This window comes from Stenella coeruleoalba (genome assembly GCF_951394435.1).
Source record: "Stenella coeruleoalba genome assembly, chromosome: 12".
NCBI lineage: Eukaryota > Metazoa > Chordata > Mammalia > Artiodactyla > Delphinidae > Stenella > Stenella coeruleoalba.
Genome location: NC_137158.1, coordinates 40,609,461 through 40,621,981, shown reverse-complemented (window position 1 = coordinate 40,621,981; position 12,521 = coordinate 40,609,461). Strand labels below are relative to the sequence as shown.

The 12,521-nt window shown below is 42.4% G+C and overlaps 1 protein-coding gene across 4 annotated transcripts in view; it reads right to left on the bottom strand.

Annotated features, from left to right (window-relative positions):
- The window catches only part of ARMC2 (armadillo repeat containing 2), a 268,510-nt gene that overhangs the window by 98,598 nt on the left and 157,391 nt on the right, over window positions 1-12,521 (bottom strand). For 3 of the 4 annotated variants that reach the window (XM_079939293.1, XM_079939291.1, XM_079939292.1), the window contains 3 exons: window positions 11,722-11,982; window positions 11,167-11,239; window positions 2,906-3,077 (listed from right to left, as the gene is read on the bottom strand). In XM_079939293.1, the coding sequence (XP_079795419.1) occupies window positions 2,906-3,077; window positions 11,167-11,239; window positions 11,722-11,939 (463 nt within the window). In that variant the 5' untranslated portion in view covers window positions 11,940-11,982. Of the gene's footprint in view, window positions 1-2,905; window positions 3,078-11,166; window positions 11,240-11,721; window positions 11,983-12,521 lie in introns of those variants that run through there. The other variant, XM_079939294.1, reaches the window with a different exon arrangement.

Sequence of the window (12,521 nt, the reverse complement as noted above, 5' to 3'; positions counted from 1 at the left end):
ACGGTCACCTCCAGCCAAAAACCCTATTTGAACACAAGTGATTAAACTGCTGGCCCTACAAACACGACGACACACATCTTTTCTTTCACTTTCTTCAAACAGGAATTCCAAACCTGCCACGGCACCAAACCAGCCCTGCCTGGGGAGGTGTCAGCTACGAATGACTTCACACCAGGGGCAGGGACATTCCCTCTGTCTCAGTCTCCACCACAGGCCTTTATAGCCTGTTACCCAACAAAGGATACCTTTTCTAAACAATAGGGACTCTGAAACAAGCCCAGGAGCTCCTGTACAAAGGAAAATGAGTCCAAGGCTGGAGCATCAGAATGGTTTTTTAAATTGGGTGATGTGTGCTTTTAAAAGACAATGACTTTTTACTGCGTCTGTCTCCTGGGTGCTGACGCAGACCCCAGGGATGATGGGAGTGGTGAAGGGGGCAACTGCCAACACGGTGGATGGAAAAACAGAAACAGGGACATGCCTTGGCTGGTGGGGAAACATCTGTCTCTCCTGTCACCTTCACACACACGGCAACAGCTCAGCAAGCAGCAGGATTTTCAAATGGAAGCTACCGAGAGTTAAATGTGTGCGGCATTCAGGCTCAGAAGCAAAAACATCTGATAAACAACAGCTCAGCAAGCCTCACTCCAGCTCTGCCATCCTGTTTACAAGAAGTGACCCTGTTCCTATCTGAGTCTGACCTCACCCTGCACCGTGGCTCCCGAGCCCGTTGCCTCTCACCTTGGCAAGGACTCGGCTCCCGTAAGTACCAATTCTTTCTGATGTAACTGGTCTGACTGGGGCCCTGGTGGTGCAACATCTGAAAAGTCCCTTGGGTGAGTCTAAACGTGCAGCTACTATTAAGAAACAGAAATCAGATGATGTTTCTCCCTTGCTCAAACCCTGCCCTGGCTTTTCACTGCAGGAAGAATAAAGTCCTGGCCATGTCCCCCCTGGCCCGGCCCTGAATGGGCCCTGTGTCCTCAGCTCCCTCTCCCTTCCAGCCACATGGGCCTTGGGGTCCACCAGCCGAGTCTGCGCCCATCTCCGGCCTCAGCTTCAGCCTGGGCACTGTGTTTACAGATTTCCACCCGGCTGCCTTCTCCTCATTATTCACATTTCAACTCAGAGGCCACCTCCTCAAGGACACCTTCCAGAGGTGACACGATTCCTCCTGCCACAGTCACTCCCTAGCCCAGCATCTAGCTCACCTTCTTCTCAGCACTCAGAACCCAACTGCTGTCTTACTTCTTGGCTTTCCAGTTTATTGCCTGTCTCCCCTCACGAGCTCTTTGAGGGCAGGACTCTGTTGGCCTAGACTGGCACCTGGCAGTTAGTAGGGGCTCAATAAATACCTGATTGACTGTTAGAAAAGAAACAAACTGGGACATCAAGGTAAGGCAGATTGCCTCATTACACACTCCGTACGCCATCGAGGTGTGGCACGCACACCCTGCGCTGTCTCTGTCTTTTCCTTTCTCCTTGATTGTACCTCTTCAGCTGCATCAGGGATCCTTAGGGACCAGACAGGAAAATGAGTGCAGTAGGCGGGGGAGACACGGGGACTGCAGATCATATCCCGGGCTAATGGGGCTGGGGGCTACTCAGCTCAATCACTCCCCATGGGGGCTGCACAGAAAGCGGGCCCAGCGCTTGCCAGATCTTCCAATTTTTCACAAAAAGTCATACATCTAGATTCTTCCATGAGATCTTCTACATTTAAATGTTGGTGACTAATTAAAAGAAAAGGCTTGTATGTCAAACAAGTAGGATCCTAAGGTGGTGGCTTGTAACTTTGGGGATCATCTTCAGATTATCTCCTCTCTCTGAGTGTAAACCTATCCCTCCTCTTCATCAATCCTGGTGACTGAAGGAGGGCCAATTCTATCAGCCCCTGTTAAAGTGGATTTCTAACTTTTGGGGCTACATATAGTAATGATAAATTTGTAATATAAATATAATGTATAGTAAACTTGTAATATGATCCTGAACACACGTGTACGTGACTGAAGTCCTTGAAGCCATACTAGCATTTATTGTCTGCAATGTGCCCTGACATTTTCCATTCTATTTTATTCTACTTCATGTTTTTAAATGTTGGTGTGATCCACTAAATCGATTGTCATCCAACTAACCGGACATTTCCTACAGTTTGAAAAACTCTTAGTGTGCCCTGGACAGGGGGTGATTCCAATTATTGGGGGCATTCCTTAGGATGTGAGGTTTTTAGCTTCTCTGTTTCCAGGTTTAGATACATGCCAGCACTTCTGTGGCCACAGGATAAGCCCCATTCAACTTGTGGTTACATTTTCACATGGGATCAGAAAGGTATTTTCAAAGACCTAAGCTTAGCGTACATTATATGAATCTTAAATATGCCTAATGAAATTAACAACTTTTTGAACTCTAATTTAGAAATGATTTCCAATATATCAATAGGTAAATGCATTCATTAAAGAACACTTATCCTAATATTCTTTTTCTACAAAGTAACTTTTCTTTTTTTTTTTTTTTTTTTTTGCGGTACGCGGGCCTCTCACTGCTGTGGCCTCTCCCGTTGCGGAGCACAGGCTCCGGACGCGCAGGCTCAGCGGCCATGGCTCACGGGCCCAGCCGCTCCGCGGCATGTGGGATCTTCCTGGACCGGGGCACGAACCAGTGTCCCCTGCATCGGCAGGCGGACCCCCAACCACTGCGCCACCAGGGAAGCCCCAAGTAACTTTTTTTAAAAAAAACCTTAATAAACACCCATAAAATGTTTCTTAACCAGCTTTTGCACAAGATTAATGAAGTTAACATAAAAAATCATGTGCAGTTTGAAAAACATCATATAAAAATAACTCTTGTGTGCAAACTCAAGAAACATGCTTGCCCCCAGGTTTTAAAGGATGTTATGTGGCCTTACGCTGAGCAGGAAGAAGGGTCATGTCTGGCAGAAGAGCCCCCTGCGAGGCTGCCCTGTGTAAGCGCGCCCGGGCACTGCTTATCCTTCTAATCTTCGTGGGGTCCACTGGGGGTTTTGGAAAGGAATGGCAGGGATCCTCTTCTGTGGCAGGAGATGCTGGAGGTTTTGGTTTCTGGAAAGAGATTTTTTTTAAATGATTGGCATGAGTTTGTCTTGAATAAGACTCACCACGCAGAGCTGGCCCTGACACTTCCAGAGGAGCACAGGGCTTCCTGCCTGGCTTCTCCCCAGCCCCCTGGTTCTCCGTCTCGTTGGCCCACCTTGCTTAATGTGTCAGGTATATAACACTTTTTCATTGTTTTGTCAATTATATTGTATGAAATACTCTACTGTCCTGCTTAGTGTATTTGAAAAAAAAAGGTTTACCCATGCCAGCAAACAGATCTCTACAAGAGACTATAAAATATGGTATAGTACATTCAACATACTTTGTAAATTTTTGTGTTCGATTCAGCTCAGAAAACATTTATTGGGCACCCACATGTGCCAAGAACTGTGTGGAATTTAAATACTACCTTTATATATTTTGGACTTGACAGAAGTATCTTTTTAATGATATAAAAAAATTTTTAATAATGTAGATTAAAAAGTCACAAAACAGAAGAGCAATAAGTAGTCTTGGACTTATGATATGAAAATGTTTTATTTGCTACATCTCAAAAATTCTATGCTGATACCCTTAGAAAAGGGACATTACTAGCAAAATTCCAGTTCCTTAAAGACTTAAAACCACCTGCACCAAGCACTGTGCCACCCAGAGCACCCTCTGGCCTAACCTCCAGGTGGCAGTGGCCTCCAACCCAACCTGGGGCCGCAGCCTCACAGGGGCCTAAACTCCCACTTTTTGCCTGGTGGTGTTGCCTGGTGGCCCAAGGCAACAAGATTATCTGTCTATGAAAGCACAATCTTATGCAGCAAGTGCTTCTAGCTCTCTAGCCAAAAGTAATCAAGTTAAAGTTCCTCAAATCACTTACATACTGTGTGAAGTGAGTGACTCTCAATCCAATAGGTTAATTAACAAATTTTTTAAAAATCTAGTGTGACATTCAAGTCAGATAATTTAGAAAAATGGGTGAGGTCATCTATCATATATGACACAGAATTTCACTCATTTTCTCATATACATTAATAGAACACAGACATCTATATTAGTGTTCTCCTCTCAAGAATCTGCTTATTTCAATAACGGTAACATCTTTCAAAATATTTTTTATATCCTCTTGGTCATTTACATCTGTAAACGGTTCATAAACCAGACCCAAATAAAACCCAAAATCGGTTTTATGACTATAGAGATACATTCTTCTAAACACAGTTAAAAAAGCATAAATAAAATAATCAGCATAATAGACAGGAAGAGTAAATGACTCTGAGATCAAACCCACTTACTAGTTATGTGAACTTGGGTGGGCCATTTACTTCTTTGAACTTGCCCAGCTATCAAATGGAGACAGCAGTTCCCTTCTTGCAGGGACACTGATATATATACAAGTCTTCTTATGGAGACTCAAGATATGCTAGCTCCCTCCCTAGCATATCTCGGTAAGCTGCTCACCCTTTACCAGATTTGGTTCCACGTTACTTTTAAGTCTCAAAAGCTAAGGCCCTAGATCCTGAGGCAACCTTGCTGGAAAAAAGATCCCGAATTCAGAGGGGTTTATTCTGAAGGAGACAACACTCGTCTATCTGTATAAATTATGTTATATTTGTTTAATAAAGAGTCGGTTTACTTTACAGCCTCCTTAATTTGTTGCAAAATATTCATAAGAATGTGACTTAGGCCATGAAACTAATAGCAACAATAAAACCTAAGAGTATGATATAGGCAAATAAGTGCTCTACATTTAATTATGAAAGATGAAATACATAAGTATAACCTTCTCAATACTGAATGTGGATTCAAGGTTTTCTTATCTCAAAATGTCTGTACTCTGCAGGTACCTTGCATCTGAAACAAAGATTGAGAAGTCTGCCAAACAATAGTAACGCAGACAAAGTAAATGGCTGCTTTTACAGATGCCGTAACTATTAGAAATGTTTTGGGCACTAAATAAACGATCTTATAAAATAGAAAATGTGGTTTTGCAATGCTAATTTTTACCCAGAAGGGAATAACTGAATTATCTCTGGATGGCAAGATAAATCCCCTTAACTGCTCCTTGATAAAAGGCATTATTTTCCTAGTGCAAAATTAGTCATTGCTTGCATAATAAAAAATTAGTTCCATTTTACTACTGACCTTTACTAAATTATGTATCGCATTTAAACCTATACCTCATTGGACTACTTAAAATATAAAGTGATGCGTGTGAAGCATTTTTAATTCTCCAAGGGAAAACGAAACAAGCCATCAATTTCTATCATGTCAGGTTCTACAAAATGTTCTTTCACTCTGTGGAGCAAAATGGCTTTTTTGAAGCACAAGAGTAAAAATTTTTTCTTGTAAAATTCACTTCATTTTATAATTCAGAGAATGTTGCAAGTGGGTTTAAATCTTCACTTGAGAACCTTACCTCCCTCAAGTTTTGTGTCATAATACTAGCCAGTGACTGGCGTATAACCAAGGTACTGGAAAAGTCAGATTTCAAGATCTGTCCTGTTAGAGAAAACTGCTAGAGTCCCTTGAAGACTGAAAGACTATTTTCATAGAACAACCCAATCAACGAAGACAAACCCCCTAGAATATTTAAGGGGTCTGGCTGGCCTTGACTCTCATCCCAGCACGGTGGGCCCTGACCAGCTTCTGACCTGGCTCCTCCGGATCACCAGCTGGGAAGGTGGGGTCCCACTCTACATGAGGACTGGAAAAGGGGGTCCAAGACCTCCCATCTCAGAAGGTTGCTGTAATTTAATCTGTAAGGCAACAGAACACACACACACACACACACACACACACACACACACACACACACACACACACACACCTCTTTGGATGTGGCAATTGTAGGTGCATTTCTATTACTATGATTTTCTCCACAGGTCCTCTGGCCTCCTCTGTCACTCCCAGCATGTGATTCACTGCTGTAATGTCACCCTTCCGTTTCAGAAACAGTGAAAGAAAAAACACTGCTTTGACATTCGCATTCTGCTCTTTCTTACCCTGGACCTCCCCCAGTCCAAAGGTATATATGGGCTTCTAAGTCCCTTTCTTTTTAAAATATATTCAGTTTTGTTTTACTTGTCAAATACTTGGAACTCGGTTCCTATAAAATACAAAAACGGGCTGAAACTAATCTATGCTGTGAGAAGTCAGGACGGTGGTCACCCTGGGAAGGTGGTTTCTGGGGCGCCGGTAATGACCTGTTTCTTTCTTCTTCAATGCTGGTTACCGAGTCTGTGGAGTTTGCGTAAATTTATCAAGCGGTACTCTTATGATCTGTGTCTTTTCAGTATGTCAGTAAAAAGTTTAATTAATAAAAATACCTGGGGACTTCCCTGGTGGTCCAGTGGTTAAGACTCCATGCTTCCACTGCAGGGGGCATGGGTTCCATCCCTGGTCGGGGAACTAAGATCCCACATGCCGCATGGTGCAGCCAAAAAAAAAAATACTTGGAGCGTAAATAACTAGGCTTTGTAAGTTTCAGAAACATAAGGAGAACTCTGTTTTGACAATGATAATGATGAAAGACAAAACTTCCTATTTCCTCAATCTCTTTTCCTACTTTATACAACCCTGTAAATCGGAACATCAGCTAACTAACCCGAGTGGCAGAACGGAAATAACTATCACTACACAACAGCCCCACGTCTCAGAGCTGTCGTGGGAAGGGGGAGAGCTGCTGAGAAAGAGAAAGCTGTGCACGGCACACCTACATAGAAGGTGGATATAAATGCTCATGGCAGACTGCAAACTGCAGTGCTTTCCCCTGACTTGTAAGATTACAGGTGCTAACGGGAACCCTGGTGAGCCGGGACCAGGAGTGTCAGTTCTCCTGTCATTCTCAGAAGCCCAGGGCGCTTCTAAGTGTAGGCAGCCCACACCTGCTGGAGGCTGTGGGAGGAGCACAGGCCAATAAGGGGAGGGGGTGGGCGGGGAGGGGACAGAGAGCTGTCAGCCTACAGGTGCAAAGAGTTGAGAGGATTTGTTAAATGTAGGAGCTGGAATGGGTCCCTCTTCCCTGCCTGAGGGCTGCATGAGGAACTATGAAAAGGCAAACCAGCCTGAGAAAGTGTCCCAGATCTAAAAAGTGCTGAAATTCAATTGTTTAGGTCTTCACAAATTCTTTCAGCAACTGCATCCTTAAGGAACTTAAGTATGTACCACCCCTCCCCCACCCTCTAGGGGTTGTTACCTCCCTCCCTCTCCCTGGGCTCCCATTGCCCCTGATCTCCCCTCTTTGTCAATTTAGTGGTCACCAGAGTCAAAGGGTTCTTTAAAAGGTCTAGTGGAAAGGAGGAGAAAAGGTGGAAGGGGAGGTAGTTATGAGGCCACTTTCAGGTTTTTTTGACCGGGAGCTCCAAACTTTAATTATGGTTTAAAACGAAATATACCTGAGACCCTTAAATAATCCACTCCAACAAAAAAACTCAAACCAGCGGAGTTATTCTTAGCCTGATTTGCACATAGCACCCAACCATTCTGCGGTAAAGAAATTTAACTGCAGTGATCCTAAACAGAGGCAAATGCCAACATTATCTTTGCCTAACACCTAATCCTGCAGTCCAAGAACTATACTTTGACAGGGACCATGTGAACTCTAAAAATTTAGATTTTTAGGAAAGAGTGAGTCCCCCCAAATTACAGCAATATTAAAAACAAAGCATAGGAGTCAAACGACAGAACTGTAGAATGGAGAGCCACTCTGCAACAAGTCAGACCTACTGGGCTGCTAAACCGGGGGCCCTCTTGCTGTTGCTGGCTCAAAACCCAAGTGGTTTCCAAGGCTGTAGGTACAAGAAGCCATACGTCAACGATGGCTGACAAAATACAATACTTATTGCACACTGGTTCATGCTTCCTATTTTGGAATCTTATTTTTGTCATCTGCAATATAAGAACAAGTATAATCTTCCTCACAGAGACATTTTGATGAGTACTTTGGGAATATATGATGCATTTTGAAACAATCGGGGTCATTTGGGCACGGACTATACATTAAATGATACTACTGAGTAACGTTAATTTTCTGATCTGTGATGATAGCATTGTGGTGTAGGAGACTGTCCCTGTTAATATGAGATGCATGCTTAAATTTTTGTGGAAAAAGTCTTATAAGGGCTACAACTTACTTTAAAATAGTTCATCAAAAACAAACATACGGGGCTTCCCTGGTGGCGCAGTGGTTGAGAGTCCGCCTGCCCATGCAGGGGACACGGGTTCGTGCCCCGGTCCGGGAAGATCCTACGTGCCGCGGAGCGGCTGGGCCCATGAGCCGTGGCCGCTGAGCCTGCGCATCCGGAGCCTGTGCTCCGCAACCGGAGAGGCCACAACAGTGAGAGGCCCACATACCGCAAAAAAACAAAAAAACCCAACATATGCACACACAAACATACACACACATAAACAGTAATAAAAATTGAGAAGCAGCTTGACTGACGCCCCAGTTCCATGAAAGTCTAAGGAACTGGTATCACCAGGTACTTGCGGTAGCAGGGGCATAAAGGCAGGGGTGCCTAAGGAAAATTGGTTGAAAGTCTGTGTAACTCCTTCCCTCCCAGCTCTACGCAGTCAGGCTACTGAACCCAGGATTAGATGGGGAGTGTGTTCTTCGGAGAGGATGAAACAGAGGGTCTCTGAATCAGGCTAACCAGGCACAGTCAAGAGTCAGGATACTTAATGTAAACATAGATGTTAACTGAATATTGACATACTGAATGCTAGGCATTCCTACCTTCTTCCTCCTGGCTCCTAGAAGTCAGTGTATGTATGGTCAGGCCACTCAAAATGACTGATCTCTTGCTCTCTGTACATCCCCTGCACGAGCAGCATCTGCTTCACCTAAACCCTACTCACATGACTGACCTTCCTACATATTCGCCCCTGACCCAGCTGGTGACTGTTCTAGTCTTTAGATCAGAACATCTCCACCTGATAGCTTATCAAAGGGGAAGTGAAGGGCATGCACCCCTGCTGGTTCCCCTGGTAACTAATGAGCCAGAGAAATTGCCCCCTATAACTGATGTCTCTATTGCCGACTCTGGGCTCTTTCTTCAGTCTTAAAGCTGGGCAAGCACAGGCGTTGCAGGCCTGCAGGGTACAGCCCAACAGTTAGCAACCAGTCTTTATCCTCCAAGAAATATTCTACAGAGAATTGAGCAGCCCACAAGGAAAGCCCTAAAGATATTGCTATTGAGGGTCTCACAAACAACACAGCCCAGCCAAATCCCCCTAAATGCAGGTTTGCGTAGATATCACCTGTGGGTTGACCAATCCATTCCACATGCTTCCCCTCTCAAATAAGAACAGCCAAACAAGCAGCGTGAGCTATCAGAAGAGAGTCTCTTACGAAAAAAAGAGAGACCAAGGCAAATATAAAACTGCAACAGAGACACAGAGGACAGACCATGTGATGACACAGGAAGAAGATAGCCATCTATAAGCCAAGGAGAAAGATCTGAGAAGAAATCAACCCTGCTGCCAGCTTGATCTTGAACTTCTAATCTTCAGAACTGTGAGAAAATAAATTTCTCTTTTTTAAGCCCTCCCCCCAACATACACAAAAGCAACAGAGATTTTAAAAGAAGCAAACAATTAAAAAATCAAAACTACCATTAATATACTGAGATAAGATGCTGCAACCATTAAATAAGAACAGAATACTATATATTTAAAAAAAGATAATTTAGAGGGGGAAAAGCTTTAGGAAATTAAAAATATCATAGCAGAAATGAAAAGGACTCAATAAAAGGATTAGAAGATAAAGCCTCATCCAAAAAATGATGAGAACCAGAAAAGAGAAAATAAGAAAACTGAAGGGCCAGTCCAGGGGATCCTATATCCGAATAATAAATTCCAGAAAGGGCAAAAAGAACAGAAAAGAGGGGAAGACACATCAAAATGATTCAAGGACGTTTCCCAGAGCTGAAGGGTACAAGATTTCACATTGAAAGTGCTCAGCATCAGGACATTTCAGAACACTGGGAACAAAAAGAAAAAATCCTATAAACTTCCAGAGAGAAAAAACAGCAGTCAAGGTCTCAAATAATTCATTTCCCATACACCCTTTCTCAAGAAGCTATTGGAGGGAGTACTCTGCTAAAACAAGAGTAAATCAAGAAAAAGGAGGACTTGGGATACAGGAAATATAAAACCAGCACAGGAAGGAGTAGCAAGCTGTGTGCAGATGCCCAGGGCAAGTGGTCCAGGAGGGAGTGTGAAAAGTTCTCCAAGGAGATGAATCAATACCTCATGTGTCTGAATATATGAAGGAAATTTAGGCCACTGGAGAAGAGTTTGGAGTTGAAACAATAATAATACAAAACTAAAAGAGCAAGGCAATTATTAACACCAGGGAAAACAAAGAGTGGTGCAGGGAAGGAGAAGTAATCATCATTAATCATCATTAGTTCAAGGCTCAGCTATAAACAGAATTTATATAATCACACTCAGAGAAAAGGGATCTAACCAAAATTATGATATATGTATACTGGGAGTAGCAGTGGGGACAGAAAGGGTGAATGTGTTGTGAGGAGGTGTGTGGGAAGACAGACAAGGGTTAAATCTTCATCTTCCCTAGCAGGAAGTCATTAGATAATTCCTCAAGCTCCTAAGTCAGAGAGCAGGAAGACACTGTTATTATTTAAAAATTTGGATGTAAATACCAAAAGAATGTGCCAAAAGAGTTTAAAGTGAGAGCACTGGGGAGTGGAGAATGAAAAATAAGGGGATGGAAGACTGCTGGAGGGTTTTTTTGGTAACAAATCTTTGATTATGTACATGCATCTATAATTTATTTGTATATGTAACTACTGAAAATAAAATACATATGCATAATTTAAAAGATACTGTGAAACATTTCTGTTTGCCAAGTTACTATATATCTCTAAAATTCCTCTTTGTTATGAAACTATAGGTGAATAATAAACATGTTTCATTATATACAAACCATTATATTTGAAAAAGTATAAAAGAATTTGCTTTCATATTAAATTATTAATACATTTAGGTCTATGTGATCATTTTCTTAGCATATAGAAGTGCTGATTCCAAGTACTGGGGCCAATTCCATTTCATAGCACCCGTGGTAATATAAAGTACTCACAAGCTCTAGTGGACTGAGACGTGTGCCAAAGATGGGCCTGGAATCAGAGGACTCAAAACTGGATGCATGGACGCTAGCATAGGAGACAGAATAGAAGTGTTAGTTTGTAAAGAATCATTTTTAAAAACTTCTAGTATGTTAGTTAACTCTAGACCCCAAACAAGTAAAAGCATTCAATGCATAAGCCTTAAGGAAGAAGCGATTTTTAAAAATCATAGTACTTTAAACATTTTATTAACAACTCTTTTCTTGCTTTTAGGAGGATTGTAATTATTGAATAATGAAAAGAAGGAATGTATACTGTGATTTTTTTTAAAGCTTTGTTCATATCACTTTATAAAGTTGGTATGACAATCATTATTAACCATTTCAAACCAAAGCAACTTCTTGGACCCAAGGTCTGGAAATATCTTTAGAAATCTTGAACAGATATAAGAGGTATAATTAGCAGAAGTCACACTTAGAAAAGCAACTACCCATAACTAGAATTAAGGGAAAATGTCATCTTCATACATATATATACTTGAGTGTATAGGCAAGAGACATTTTAAATACCTGAAGGAAGACGGGGGTCTATTTTCTGGTGTTCTTGAAGATGCACGTCCAAATAGTTTTCTTTGGTCTTCCCGTGGTGTAAATGGTCTTTGGGTCCTAACCGTTCTTAAGGCATTTCGTGCTTCACTTATGATTTCTGCACTGGTCTTCTGCTCGGACACTGAAGGTCGGTAAAACGGATCTAGCTTTTCTAACTTTTTATCATTTGGAGACAGCATCTTTCCTTTTAAAGTGCAATGTTCTTCAGGCAGACACCACACCCTGCAAATATAGGGTACAAAATATCAACTATTTTCACCCAGTCATTTAGAAAGGAGTGCTCAAACCCAACCATACACACTTAAACCATTCCTGTATATTAAACTTGAAAAAAAAATCACAACTTTTAATTAAAAACCTACCACGCAGTTACACTTAGAAGATCAGGAAGGGAAAAGAGCTTTCAAAAAAATAGGTTGACATGCACAGTGATGCCTTTGGGAATACATGCGATTAAGGGAAATGATGCGCAGGGAAGAGACCTAGAGTGAAAGCTAAACCTGGAGAGAAAGAGGATAAATCGTGAAAGAAGACACCCCAGGAAGGGAAAACCATCTCATAGTCTCCAATCTATAAAAAACACACTGGGTGGCAGGGCAGAGGGGTTCTGCTAAAATGTTTAACTGAAGTTTCCCTTTTTTTTCCCAGTGCCCTCCACATAAAATGCTAGTATAAGATTAAAGTTAGGGCTTCCCTGGTGGTGCAGTGGTTGAGAATCCGCCTGCCAATGCAGGGGACACGGGTTCGTGCCCTGGTCCGGG